Below are 13,294 nucleotides of genomic sequence, written 5' to 3' on the forward strand. Positions count from 1 at the left end.
AAATGATCTCTATCCTATTATAAACCTTTTGTTGCCATAACTAAGAATGCAGCTGTATTTTGTAACAATTTGCTGTAATTTAATCATTATACATTTTTGGACTATTTTGTGACTTTACAGCTGTACAGATCAAGGTATAGTAGAGATGAGCACCAAGAGAGAACTTACATCATGGTACAGATAAAGCAATACAAGAAGCACACTATTTCCTGTAGAAGCTCCCATAATGCTGAGACACACTGCCCTTTATAGCATTGATTCCCCATTATAAAATGACTACACAAGTACCAAGGCCCTAAATTATATATACAGAGGCGCCCGGAAACATATAGAGCATTTTTAGGTTACATTACTAAATCCCACTAATCCTTTTTTCTCCAGTTACATGAATCTGGGTATAGTTATTGCTCTGTGGTGATGATGACAAATTAATGGAAAACAAATGACATGGTACATGTAACAGGAAGATTACTAACCAATTCTGCAGAATTCCCCTTCCCATCCTTGATTACAACAGCATTTTCCAGTGGGAGTACAATGGCCATTTTTACAGTTTCGGGAGCACTCGGATGAAAGAGGCTGTGGTGGTATCACTGGCCGCTTGCATTCTTCAGGCACTGTTGGTCTGAAGCAAACAACAAAAATACAAATTAGAAATGTTCACCTTAAAAAGGAATGTTACTTATTAATCATCTGCTAATACAGATGTGTATGTTACTCTCAGCAGCTACAGTAACCCCTTTCGCAAATCGTAATAACAAAGAAGGGTGCTGCCGTAGCAGTGCAGGGGTAGAAAGCGGCTGTCAGTTTGGAACAAAAAATAAATAAATTAATTAAAAATAGGATTTTAATTACCTACCGGTAAATCATTTTCTCGTAGTCCATAGAGGATACTGGGGTTCCATTTAGTACCATGGGGCATAGACGGGTCTAGGAAACTGTGCGCGAGGAGACAGACATACTTTGTGTGAAGGATATAAAGGATAGTGGTGAGATTCCGAACCAGCACACACAAACCAGATGAAAGCTATGCTAACCCAACTTTAAACAGGAACAGAAACAGCTGAACAAACAATACTTAACCAAGTAACAGTCAGGAAGAACGAAGCACAGGGCGGGTGCCCAGTGTCCTCTACGGACTACGAGAAAAGGATTTACTGGTAGGTAATTAAAATCCTATTTTCTCTTACGTCCTAGAGGATACTGGGGTTCCATTTAATACTATGGGGATGTACCAAAGCTCTCAAACCGGGTGGGAGAGTGCTGAGGTTCCTGCAGAACTGATTGACCAACTGAAGGTCCTCAGAGGCCAAAGTATCAAACTTGAAGAACTTTGCAAACGTGTTTGAACCAGACCAAGTAGCCGTTCAGCAGAGCAGTAAAGCCGAGACACCCCGGGCAGCCGCCCAGGAAGAACCCACCGACGTAGTAGAGTGGGTTTGTACAGATTTTGGAACCGGCAATCCTGCCGTGGAATAAGCATGCTGGACAGTGATCCTGATCCAGCGTGCAATGGAATGCTTTGAAGCAGAACACTCAGTTTTACTGGGATCATAAAGAACAATCAGCGAGTCCGATTTTCTGTGACGAGCTGTTCTCTTTACATACACCTTCAAAGCCCTCACAACATCCAAAGACTTTGAAGTAGCAGAGGTTTCGGTGACAACAGGAACCACAATAGGTTGGTTGATGTTAAACGCAGACACCGCTTTAGGAAGAAATTGCTGACAAGTTCTGAGTTCAGCTCTGTCCTCATGGAAAATTAAATAGGGGCTTTTGTGAGACAAAGCCCCCAGCTCTGACACACGTCTTTCTGAAGCCAAGGCCAACAGTGTGACAGTCTTCCATGTAAGATACTTTTTGTCCACCTCCTGTAACCATTCAAACCAGTCTGATTGGAGAAACTGCAGCACCAAATTGAGATCCCTATGTGCCGTGGAAGGCACAAAGGGAGGTTGGATGTGCAGAACACCTTTCAAGAATGTCTGGACCTCAGGGACAGAAGCCAATTGTTTTTGAAAGAAAATGGACAAGGCCGAAATCTGGACTTTTATGGAGCCCAGATGTAGGACCACATCCACACCTGCCTGCAGAAAAAGCAGTAAACGTCCCAGATGAAATTCCACCGCAGAATAATTTCTGCTCTCACACCAAGAGACGTATTTCTTCCAAATACGGTGATAATGTTTAGATGCTACCCCCTTCCTGGCTTGGATCATAGTCAAGATAACCTTGTTAAGGATCCCTCTTCTGGCTAGAATCAGCCGTTCAACTTCCATGCCGTCAAACGTAGCCAAGGTAAGTCCTGATAGACGAACAGGCCCTGTTGCAGAAGATCCTCGCGAAGAGGTAGAGGCCACGGATCTTTGAGAAGCATCTCCAGAAGGTCCGCGTACCAGGCCCTTCTTGGCCAGTCCGGAGAAATGAGTATTGCTCGAACCTTTTCCCTTTTTATTTTAAGTATTCTTGGGATCAGAGGAAGTAGAGGAAACACGTACACCATCTGATAGACCCATGGAGTCGTCAGAGCGTCTACCACCACTGCCTGTGGGTCTCTCGACCTGGAACAATACCGCTTCAGCTTCTTGTTGAGACGAGAGGCCATCATGTCGATTTGTGGATAACCCCATCAATGTGTCAAGCACCCGAACACTTCCGGGTGAAGGCCCCACTCCCCCGGGTGCAGGTCGTGTCTGCTGAGGAAGTCTGCTTCCCAGTTGTCTACTCCCGGAACGAAAACCGCTGACAACGCCACAGCATGTTTTTCTGGGCAGAGGAGAATTCTTGACACCTCTGACATTGCTGCTCTGCTTTTCGTTCCACCCTGTCGGTTTATCTACGTCACATTGTCCGAATGGACCAGAATGGCCCGATCTTGAAGAAGATATGAGGCCTGCAGAAGGGCGTTGTAAATGGCCCTGAGTTCCAGAATGTTGATTGACTTCCTGATTGGACCATATTCCTTGGGTGACTGCTCCCCAATCTCTGAGGCTTGTGTCTGTGGTTAACAGAATCCAGTTTTGAATTCCGAACCTCCGACCCTCGATGAGGTGAGAAGTCTGTAGCCACCACTGAAGGTAGATCCTGTTTTTTGGCAACAGACGGATCCTCTGGTGCATGTGAAGATGCGATCCGGACCATTTGTCTAACATATCGAGCTGGAAGGGTCTTGCGTGAAACCTTCCATATTGAAGCGCCTCGTAAGAGGCCACCATTTTCCCTAGAAGGTGAATGCATAGATGCACCGATATCCGGGTTGGCCTCAGGACATCCCGAACCATCAACTGGATTACCAATGCCTTTTCCAACGGAAGGAACACCTTCTACGACTCCGTGTCCAGTATAATTCCCAGGAATGGAAGCCTCCGTGTTGGCTCTAGGTGAGATTTCAGAAAGTTCAGAATCCACCCGTGATCCAGGAGAAGTTTGGTTGAGAGACTAATGCTGTCCAGCAACCTTTCCCTGGACGGCGCCTTTATCAGGAGATCGTCCAGGTACGGAATTATATTCACTCCCTGTTTGCGGAGTAGAAACATCATCTCTGCCATCACTTTGGTGAACACCCTCAGTGCTGTGGAGAGACCAAATGGCAGGGCCTGGAACTGGTAGTGACAGTCCTGCGGTGCAAACCGTAGATAAGCCTGATGAGGCGGCCAGATCGGAATGTGAAGGTACACATTCTTGATATCCAGAGACACTAGGAATACCCCCTCCTCCAGATCTGAGATCACCGCTCTCAGAGACTCCATATTGAACTTGAACACTCTTAAGAACGGGTTCAAGGACTTGAGGTTCAGAACCGGCCATACCGAACCGTCCGGTTTCGGTACTACAAACAAGTTGGAATAGTACCCCTTATTTTGCAGATGAGGTGGAACTGGAACAATGACTTGTGTCTGTACCAGTTTTTGGATGGCATGCTGTAAAGTTATACTTGCCTCTTGTGAAACTGGTAAGCCTGTAGATCATACTTTTGTTTTTTCTTTGCGAATGCCAACTGTTAAATCTATGTTTATAATGCATTATGTTATGTCTAAAAGATGTTGGTTTCTGTTTGATTCTATGATCTTACCAATAAAAATTATGTTTAAATAAAAAAAAAAGAAACAGGTAAGCCTGATTTGAAGAAACTGTGAGGTGGGAGCTCTTGGAACTCTAGTCTGTAGCCCTGGGAAATAAGATCTATGACCCAGGGATCCCGGCACGAACTTGACCAGATGTGACTGAAGAATTTTAGTCGGGCTCCCACCTGACAGCCTTCCAGGCATCGCGGTCCACCGTCACGCTGAAGGCTTTGAGGAAGCAGAGCCTGAGCTCTGTTCCTAAGCACCTGCAGTTGCTGGTATGTGTGGTTTACCTCTTGCGCCTCTGGAGGCCATAGAAGCACCTCTGGATTTGCCCTTAAACTTGGGCATCCGAAAGGACTGTAAATTTGACGCTGAATAAGCTTTTCTGGCTGGGGGAGCTGCGGAAGGAAGATACGTAGACTTACACGCAGTAGCTTTGGAGATCCATTTGTCTAGTTCATCTCCAAACAAGACCTGTGAATGGTAGGCCTTCCACGCCTTTCCTGGAGTCCGCATTAGTAGTCCACTGGCGTAGCCACAAGCCCCTGCGTGCTGACACTGCCATAGCGGTGGTGCGTGCATTAAGCAAGCCCATCTCTTTTATGGCATCCACCATAAAGTTTGCAGAGTCTTGTATATGCTGCAGGAGTAAAACAACATCCCCCCCTAGACAAGGAATCTAACCCCTCAATTAGGTTACCTGACCATTTACAGTAGCAATGGCTTTTGTGATCCACGCACATGCAATAGTGGGTCTTTGGGCCACCCCAGCAGCTGTGTACAATGATTTGAGTGTAGTCTCAATTTTACGATCAGCCGTGTCTTTTAGGGAGGCTGCACCAGGGACAGGCAATACAATTTTTCGTGACAGCCTAGAGACTGATGCGTCCATTAATTTCTTATCAGGATTAACCCATGGTTCTTCAAAACAGGGTATTCAGTTACTTTGACACAGGAAAAGTGACTGAGGACTTCGTTTTTATATTAAAATAAGATTCCTCTCACTCCTCTGACACCTTATCAGGAATTTGCAGAATATCTCTGATAGCCTCTATAAGAGCCTCTATTCCCTGTGACAGAGTAGCATCCCCCCTCCAAATCCACCCCACCCTCCTCCATGTCTGACCCGTCAGTGTCAGCGTCAGACTGCAGGATATGGGCCAGAGATCGTTTTTGCGGACAAATGGGAGGGGATTAAGACGCTGGTTTGGGGATTGAGTCTCTATTCATAAACTCATGCACAGTCTGTCTTAAGTATTGCGTGTCTTTCTCATTGCGGGATAATTTCGTAGAAATATTGGAGATAATTCCTTTAATGGAATTAACCCACTCCGGTTCAGCCCCACTATTCTGGGAAGGTGCACTGCCCTGAGTACCCAGTAGTGAGCCCCCTGGTGAAGAGGAACACTCCGCTATACAAGAAACACACTCCTTGCCTGACATAATGTAAATGTGACAGCACACACACACACACACACACACACACACACACACACACACACACACACACACACACACACACACACACACACACACACACACACACACACACACACACACACACACACAGCACATTTAACCTACAAAGAGCCCTTCAGGGAAACACAGAGTTATTTGGAGTCAGCCCCCACCACGCCCTTATTGCTAATGCCAAGCTTAGCCGGGTCGCAGACTAAGTACCCTGATAGGGGACTTAGTACACTAATAATCGCTCTCCCCTGCTATGACCCCCTGGTACCGCTGAGGTAAACTGGAGTCACTCTGGAGGAGCTGCGCGTCCCTGTCAGTCAGCGTTTGTGTCCACTGCAGAGGGAAAATGATGCTGGTGGGCTGCTGGATCCGCTCATAGTGAAGGCCCCGCCCCCTCAATGGAGCGCGGTCTTCCCGCTTTTTTATACTGGCTGAGGTAATGTGAGAGAAAACCGTTTTAAGTCTAAGTCTGTTTTTGCCAGTGTGGGTACTGTGTACAGTGTACTGAGACGCAGCTGTGTACTGTGTCTGGAGACGCATTCTGCCCCGGTTAGAAGCCGTGCATCTCCGTACCCTCGTACCGCCATAATGGCCGTCGTCCCGCTAACCGGGACACCGGCTTAGTACTCACCACTCTTCATTCTTCTGTCTCTGTTAGGGGTGGGGGCGTGCTGCGGGAATGTACTCTCGCCATGGTGGGGCTTGCGAATAGTTCCCTCAGGAGCTCAGGGTCCTGTCAGCGGTGAACGGGATCAATAACCCTTCAAGAGGTTGGGCCGTTTTTCCCCCTAAGTCCCACGAAGCAGGCAGGCTGGTGCCATCCAGCCCTGTCTGAAAATAACAAACATATAAAATAAATGCAGAAAACTCTTCAGGAGCTTCCATAAGCGTGACCGGCTCCTCCGGGAACATTTTCTAAACTGAGTCTGGTAGGAGGGGCATAGAGGGAGGAGCCAGCCCACACTATCAAATTCTTAAAGTGCCCATGGCTCCTAGTGGACCCATTTATACCCCATGGTACTAAATGGAACCCCAGTATCCTCTAGGACACAGGTTCTCAAACTCGGTCCTCAGGACCCCACACAGTGCATGTTTTGCAGGTCTCCTCACAAAATCACAAGTGAAATAATTAGCTCCACCTGTGGACCTTTTAAAATGTGTCAGTGAGTAATTAATACACCTGTGCACTTGCTGGGTTACCTGCAAAACATGCACTGTGTGGGGTCCTGAGGACCGAGTTTGAGAACCACTGCTCTAGGACATAAGAGAAAAAACACTTTTCTTTTGTGTTAGATTATAAACTAGACCACAGGTTCTCAAACTCGGTCCTCAGGACGCCACACAGTGCATGTTTTGCAGGTAACCCAGCAGGTGCACGGGTGTATTAATTACTCACTGACACATTTTAAAAGATCTACAGGTGGAGCTAATTATTTCACTTGTGATTCTGAGGAGACATGCAAAACATGCACTGTGTGGGGTCCTGAGTACCGAGTTTGAGAACCTATGTACTAGACTATAATTATATAATTATTAATTTATAAGCAATGCTAATTTTTCTAACAATGGGGGTCATTCCGAGTTGTTCGCTCGTTGCTGATTTTCGCTATGCTGCGATTAGTTGCAAATTGCGCATGCGCAAGGCACGCAGGGCACATGCGCTTAGTTATTTAACACAAAACTTAGCTGTTTTGCTGTGGCTTCTGCAGCGCTTTTCAGTCGCACTGCTGTTCGGTAAATGATTGACAGGAAAGGGGCGTTTCTGGGCGGCAACTCAGCGTTTTCCCGGTGTTTGCTAAAAAACGCAGGCGTGTCAGGGAAAAACGCAGGAGTGGCTGGACAAACGGGGGAGTGGCTGGCCGAACGCAGGGCGTGTTTGTGACGTCAAACCAGGAACTAAACGGACTGAGCTGATCACAATTCGTGAGTAGGTCTGGAGCTACTCAGAAACTGCTAAGAATTATTTATTAGCAATTCTGCTAATCTTTCATTCGCAATTCTGCTAAGCTAAGATGCACTCCCAGACAGAGCCGGCCATAGGTATAGGCAAACTAGGCAATTGCCTAGGGCATTTGATATGTCTAGGGGCATCAGCAGCTTCTACTGATTAAAATGATATGCAGCATGCCTATATTCTGTGTGTAGCATTTCATATGCAGATACAGCCACAGTCTCACACAGTATATAGGCATGTTGCATATAATTTTAATCAGCAGAAGCTGCTTGTTCCTCCTAGCCACCTAGCAATGCAAATAAGATGCATTTTCATAAAAAAAAGTGCCCGACGTTAGCATTGAGGCAAGATTTATGAGGACACATCTGTATCCAAGCAGAGGCAGAGGTCACAGTGTTAGTGGCAGTGTGAGTGCTGTGTGTATGTGAGTGGGTTGGTTGTGCAGTAGTGTTCGGAATATGTGTAAGGAGCATTATGTGTGTCATGTAAAAATGCATTAATAATGTGCAACATATGTGTAAGGGGCACTATGTGTGTCATTATGTGTATAAGGGCATTAATAATGTGCGGCATATGTGTAACAGGGTACTACTGTATGTCTGTCATTATGTGTATAGGGGCACTAATGTGCAGCAAATGTGTAGGGGGCACTATGTGTGTCATTATGTGTATAAGGGCATTAATAATGTGCAGCATATGTGTAAGGGACGTTATGTGTAAAAGGGCATTAATAAAGGTTGTCATAATGTGTAAGGCGCATTATGTTTATAAGGACATTAATAATGTGTCTCATGTGTAAGGGGCATTACTGTGGCATTATGTGTATAAGGTGCTCTACTATGTGGTGTTGCGTATAGAAAGGGCACTACTGTGTTGTCTAATGTGAATAAAGAGCAATAGGGTGTGGTGTAATGTGAATAAGGAGCAATTCAGTGTGATGTAATGTGAATAAGGGGCTATACTGTGAGGAGTAACGTTTATAAGGTAAAGTGATACTACTGTGGGATGTAATATGAATTATGGACACTATCACATGATCAAATGTGAATAAAGTTGCAGTATTGTGTGGCGTAATTGGAATTGGGGTTACTATTGTGTGGCCATGCCCCTTGCCAGCAAAAACACACCCCTTTTTGGGCTGTGCGCCAAATGTGTGAACTGTTCCTATTTAAAATATAGGGGGTACATACACCATAATAAGGACTGCTATGGATGAGGGGTGATGGTGCTAGGAAACAGATGCAAGGTCAGAGGCGGAACCAGTGGTGGTGCTGCTAGGGGGCACCAGCCAAAATCTTGCCTAGGGCATCATATTGGTTAGGGCCAGCTCTGCTCCCAGAGGGCGGCGGCCTAGCGTGTGCAATGCTGCTAAAAGCAGCTAGCGAGCGAACAACTCGGAATGAGGGCCCATAGCCTGTACAAGAAGATCTTTTTTCCTTAGCTGGTAAGTGAAATGCATACTGTATCACTGGAGCAACGCATCACAAGTCATATGTGACACTTTATATTGTGTTATAAGTTTACACACATTAGGATTCTTTTTCATGTAAAAGTGCAACAGGTATATTTAATTTTACTAATGCCCATGCGCCTGGCTTCACATGCCCAAATGTCATCTTATTCCTTGGCGTAAATCATAGCTCTGGAAGCTGGGCTACTCGGGATCCGGTCAGGATCCCAGCAGTCAGAATCCCGACACCGGAATCCTTACACTATTCAGAATTCCAACAATGGCATCCCGAATAGGGTCACCATCCCGGCGCCGGTATCCTGACAGCTAAGATGCCGAATGACCATCCACCGAGATGCAGAACAGGTAATCCGTGCACGGGGAGGGGCTAGGTTTAGGCTGTAGGGGGAGGGTTAAGGTTACATGGTAGGCTGCGCACCGAGTTGGGGGGGGGGGGGGGGGAGAGGGTTAGGCTGCAGGGGAGAAGGGTTAGGTTTAGGCTGTGGAGAGGGAGGGGGGTTATGTTTAGGCACCACCAAAGAGAGGGTTAGGCGGAGGGTGGGTTAGGGGGCCGGGGGGGAGGTAAGTATACTTACCATCCCCTTTCGGGATTCCGATCATCGGGATGTCGTGGTCAGTATTCTGACTCCAATCCCAACCCGGGCTACTTATGTGGTTTAATATCTCTTGCAATGGTCTGTTTACCTTTCCCTAATTTGCTCAGCACTACAAAACTTCTGCTCTATACAGGATCATTTCATGTCTACAACTATATCCATTACTGACAGTGTGTACATGCAGGTGATAAAAAGAGATGAAAACCCAAAAAGCGTAAAACAATTGTGTGATTATTTAGGAAAGGACTAAAGTGCGGAGTCTTAAATCTCATGCTTGAAACAACAGAGAACAGGGATCTTGGAGTCATCTTTTCATTTGAGATGAAGGTAGTATAAGTAGTGTGAGCAAGCGCCAGGGAGAGACAGTAGGATATACTAGGTTACAGAGGAAGGAATTAGTGGCAGGAAGAGGGAGGCTGCAGTATATTGGCACCGCTAAGACCTCACTTTCTCCACTCGGTAAACAAAAAGAACGTCAGCTGAGAATGTTTTGTGTATAAGAGATAACTCTCAGCCGCAAAGCTTCCCTTCTGCAACAAATGGTACAGTACCAGCAGGTTGTAACTCTGTTGCATATAACTTTGGTCAGCCTAAAATATTATATTGGATTTTCATGGAATTAGCATTTAATAACAGCAATAAACACAAAATCTACTGACAGAATGCAATATAAATATAACTATGATTATTATTAATAATAATAATAATAATAATAATAATAATAATAATAATTGTATTTATATAGCCCTCTTTCTCCAAATAGGACTCAATGCACTTAAAGGAGAGTGTGAACTTAATATAGTGCAGAAACTGTGAACATGGTAAAGATGTATAGCTTTGCAGGAAATACAGAGGCCATAAAGATAATAAAAGGGTGTTGCCGCCATTTTTGGTCATTGGTTCAGGATTTGATCATCCTACCTACCTGGGATTCAGATGAGGCAGCCGTTTTAGCCTCACTACACAGTATTTGACTGATCAGAACAGACATTGCCTGAAACTGATGACACATCATGGGAGAGATAAGAAAATACAATGGTGGGATCCTTGCAAGGTAATGAGAACCATGCAATGTTCATTCTACACAGAGCACCAGGTGACGCGGCCATGCTGGGTGCACTACATTGGTTGCAGTGTGCGAATAAGCAATACATGGAAGACAAGCCATACAAGGATAAACTAAAACAATGAACAAGATATCCACTGCATGAGTAATTCAACGGTTTGCTCATCTTGTCCTTGACAGCACCAGGTGAGGCAACCATTTAAGGCTTACTACGTAGGATACTATAACTATGGGCAGGATACGCAGTCCACAGGAATGAACCAGGCAGGTTGATAGGGTACAGAGTCCTTGACGAGGCAGTGAAGGGAGAATGTGGGGGTAGTAACAGCAAAGTCAAAATAACACAGAACTAAAAAGTAGCGTCCTACAATTTAAGTAGAATTGCCTCTGTAGTGCCCTGCGATGTGGTTGTGGCCCCAATGAGGGTCGGTCCGTAGGGACCACAAGAGCCTCTGCTGCCTGCACATACTGCCAGGTACAGCTGTTGCTAACATCCCTGTGCGGTGGGGTGGACAGTGTCTGGTAGTAGTTGGAGAGGGACCACTCTTACATAGAATCAACTTGTATATGAGCAACCAAATGTGCTTTAACATATATAGTTTACATCATTAAAACTGTTGCGTTTCCTTGCATTGTACTTTCATGCAAGCTATAGTGCATGTGCACAGTAAACATAGGCAATAATCTTCTGTCCACAAACATTAAAAAAGGTTGTTTTGTAAAACCTAAGCCACTTCAGAGTTGGATGCAGTGCCGATGTTTGCGCAGTCAAGCGATTATTTGCTACTGCATTAGTGAAAAAATTCCCGAAAACCCCTATGGTGTATGCGTTCCCCTGACTGTATCCACAGACCGCTATTGCATACAGATTCATTGCCATTAGAAATGGTGGTGCAAAGCCATGGGTGTTCATGGACAATGACTGGGAGGCACTGGCGTATCAATAATGGGTGCTACGTGTGCGGTGCATATGAGCCCATAGGTCCAGGGGGGCCCACACACTGCACACCTTGCACCCATTTATTTATACTCCTCTCTCCATCCGCCCCGCGGACACCATGTTCCCAGAGACCTGCGCGTGCGCAGTACACTCTGGCAGTGTACTGCACCACAGGAGAGAAAGGGGGACCAATCGGAGACTGCACCCAGGTGCCCTCCTCTCTTAAAGCGCCTCTGCTGGGAGGTAGCCTGAAGTAAATACAGAAGAAGGCCATCTCCTGGGTGTGTTATGGGAATGTCACAGGTGTGTCAGTGAACAGGGCCGCATTCCCAAATGCAGATCCATAGCCACAGAGGAATTTTAGAAGGAGACACTGCATTTGCCATAGGCTGGTGCAAGTGTCAATGGTGCAGGCGATAGTGCGCTGATAGTGGAGTGTTCAGAACCGGAGTTGCACTGTCCATGGGCATTGAAAGATGGCATCTCAAGGTTAGACAGTCCGGCGTAGGCCAGTACGGTATCCGGACTCTGGGTCGACACCCATTGATCGTGAATAGGTTGACATTAGAAATAGGTCGACATGACCATTAGGCCAACATGGACTAGGTCGACAGTATAAAAGGTCGGCATGAGTTTTTCACATTTTGTTCTTTTTTTTAACTTTATCATACTTTACGATCCACGGGCACTACAATTGGGAACGGTAACCTGGCTCGAAGCATGGCGAGCGAAGCGAGCCATGCGAGGGGACACGGTGCACTAATTGGGGTTCCGGGTCACTTTACGAAAAAAAACGACACAAAAAACCCCATGAAAAACTCACGTCAACCTTTTTTTCATGTCGCCTTGTTCATGTCGACCTAATGGCCGTGTCGACCTAGCCACTGTCAACAAATAGGTGTCAACCTAGACACTGTCGACCCTGAGTCCCATACCCTCAGTACACAAGGATGAAATCAGCATTTACATATCAGCATAGCTGCCACTCCGCAAAAAGTCGCAGCCACAGATGCATTAGTTCCCATCTCTGTATCAGCCCATTAATGTGAATTACTTTAATTGCTCATAAAAAAAATTATAAACATGTTATTTAATAAAAAGCAAAATTGAGACATGTAGATAGCTACTGTATGTTGTTTTGCATAAGGCTGATCAGTAATAGATTTCAGCCCAATTACTGTCCATTAGCATAGATACATCTGCATCAATGCATAGTCATTTTCCACCCAGACTTAAGGTGTATTTCAGCACACAGCCATAACCATCATTACTACACGCTAACTAGTAAAAAAGTAAATTCTATTTAGTCCCAGGTGCAAGCAGTTAAAACGCATAATAAATCCAGTGACAGTAATGCACTGAGAACAGCCAATAAATTGGTACAATAAATGTAGCACAGTTGTATGTTGTATTCTACTAGCATGGAGAAAGGCATCCGTATATTGCATATGAAAAGAAATCAAATGGATGATTTGTATTATCAAATAAAACTGTATGTGTGCGGAATTTAAAAAGTATACTTTACTGTACTAACAACTACAGTGATATTATGTTTTAATTAAAAGAAAACTATATTGCCATTGTCATAATTTATTTCCTCTATATAACTCAAGAATATTAATATTTTAATCTTAAATATTGCTTAAAATACATGTAAACCCCCCCAACATAGTCTTCGGAAAATAGCATGCATACTTGAATACAATTGAATACTTGTTTATCAAGAAAAT

General features: G+C 45.1%; 1 protein-coding gene across 1 annotated transcript in view; it reads right to left on the bottom strand.

The window, feature by feature from the left end:
- HHIP (hedgehog interacting protein) overlaps nucleotides 1-13,294 on the bottom strand; it is a 161,583-nt gene that overhangs the window by 1,688 nt on the left and 146,601 nt on the right. Inside the window, exon 12 of the mRNA XM_063920612.1 lies at nucleotides 477-625. Coding sequence (XP_063776682.1) covers nucleotides 477-625 — 149 coding nt within the window. The remainder of the gene's footprint in view (nucleotides 1-476; nucleotides 626-13,294) is intronic.

Source organism: Pseudophryne corroboree, chromosome 1 (assembly GCF_028390025.1).
Source record: "Pseudophryne corroboree isolate aPseCor3 chromosome 1, aPseCor3.hap2, whole genome shotgun sequence".
NCBI lineage: Eukaryota > Metazoa > Chordata > Amphibia > Anura > Myobatrachidae > Pseudophryne > Pseudophryne corroboree.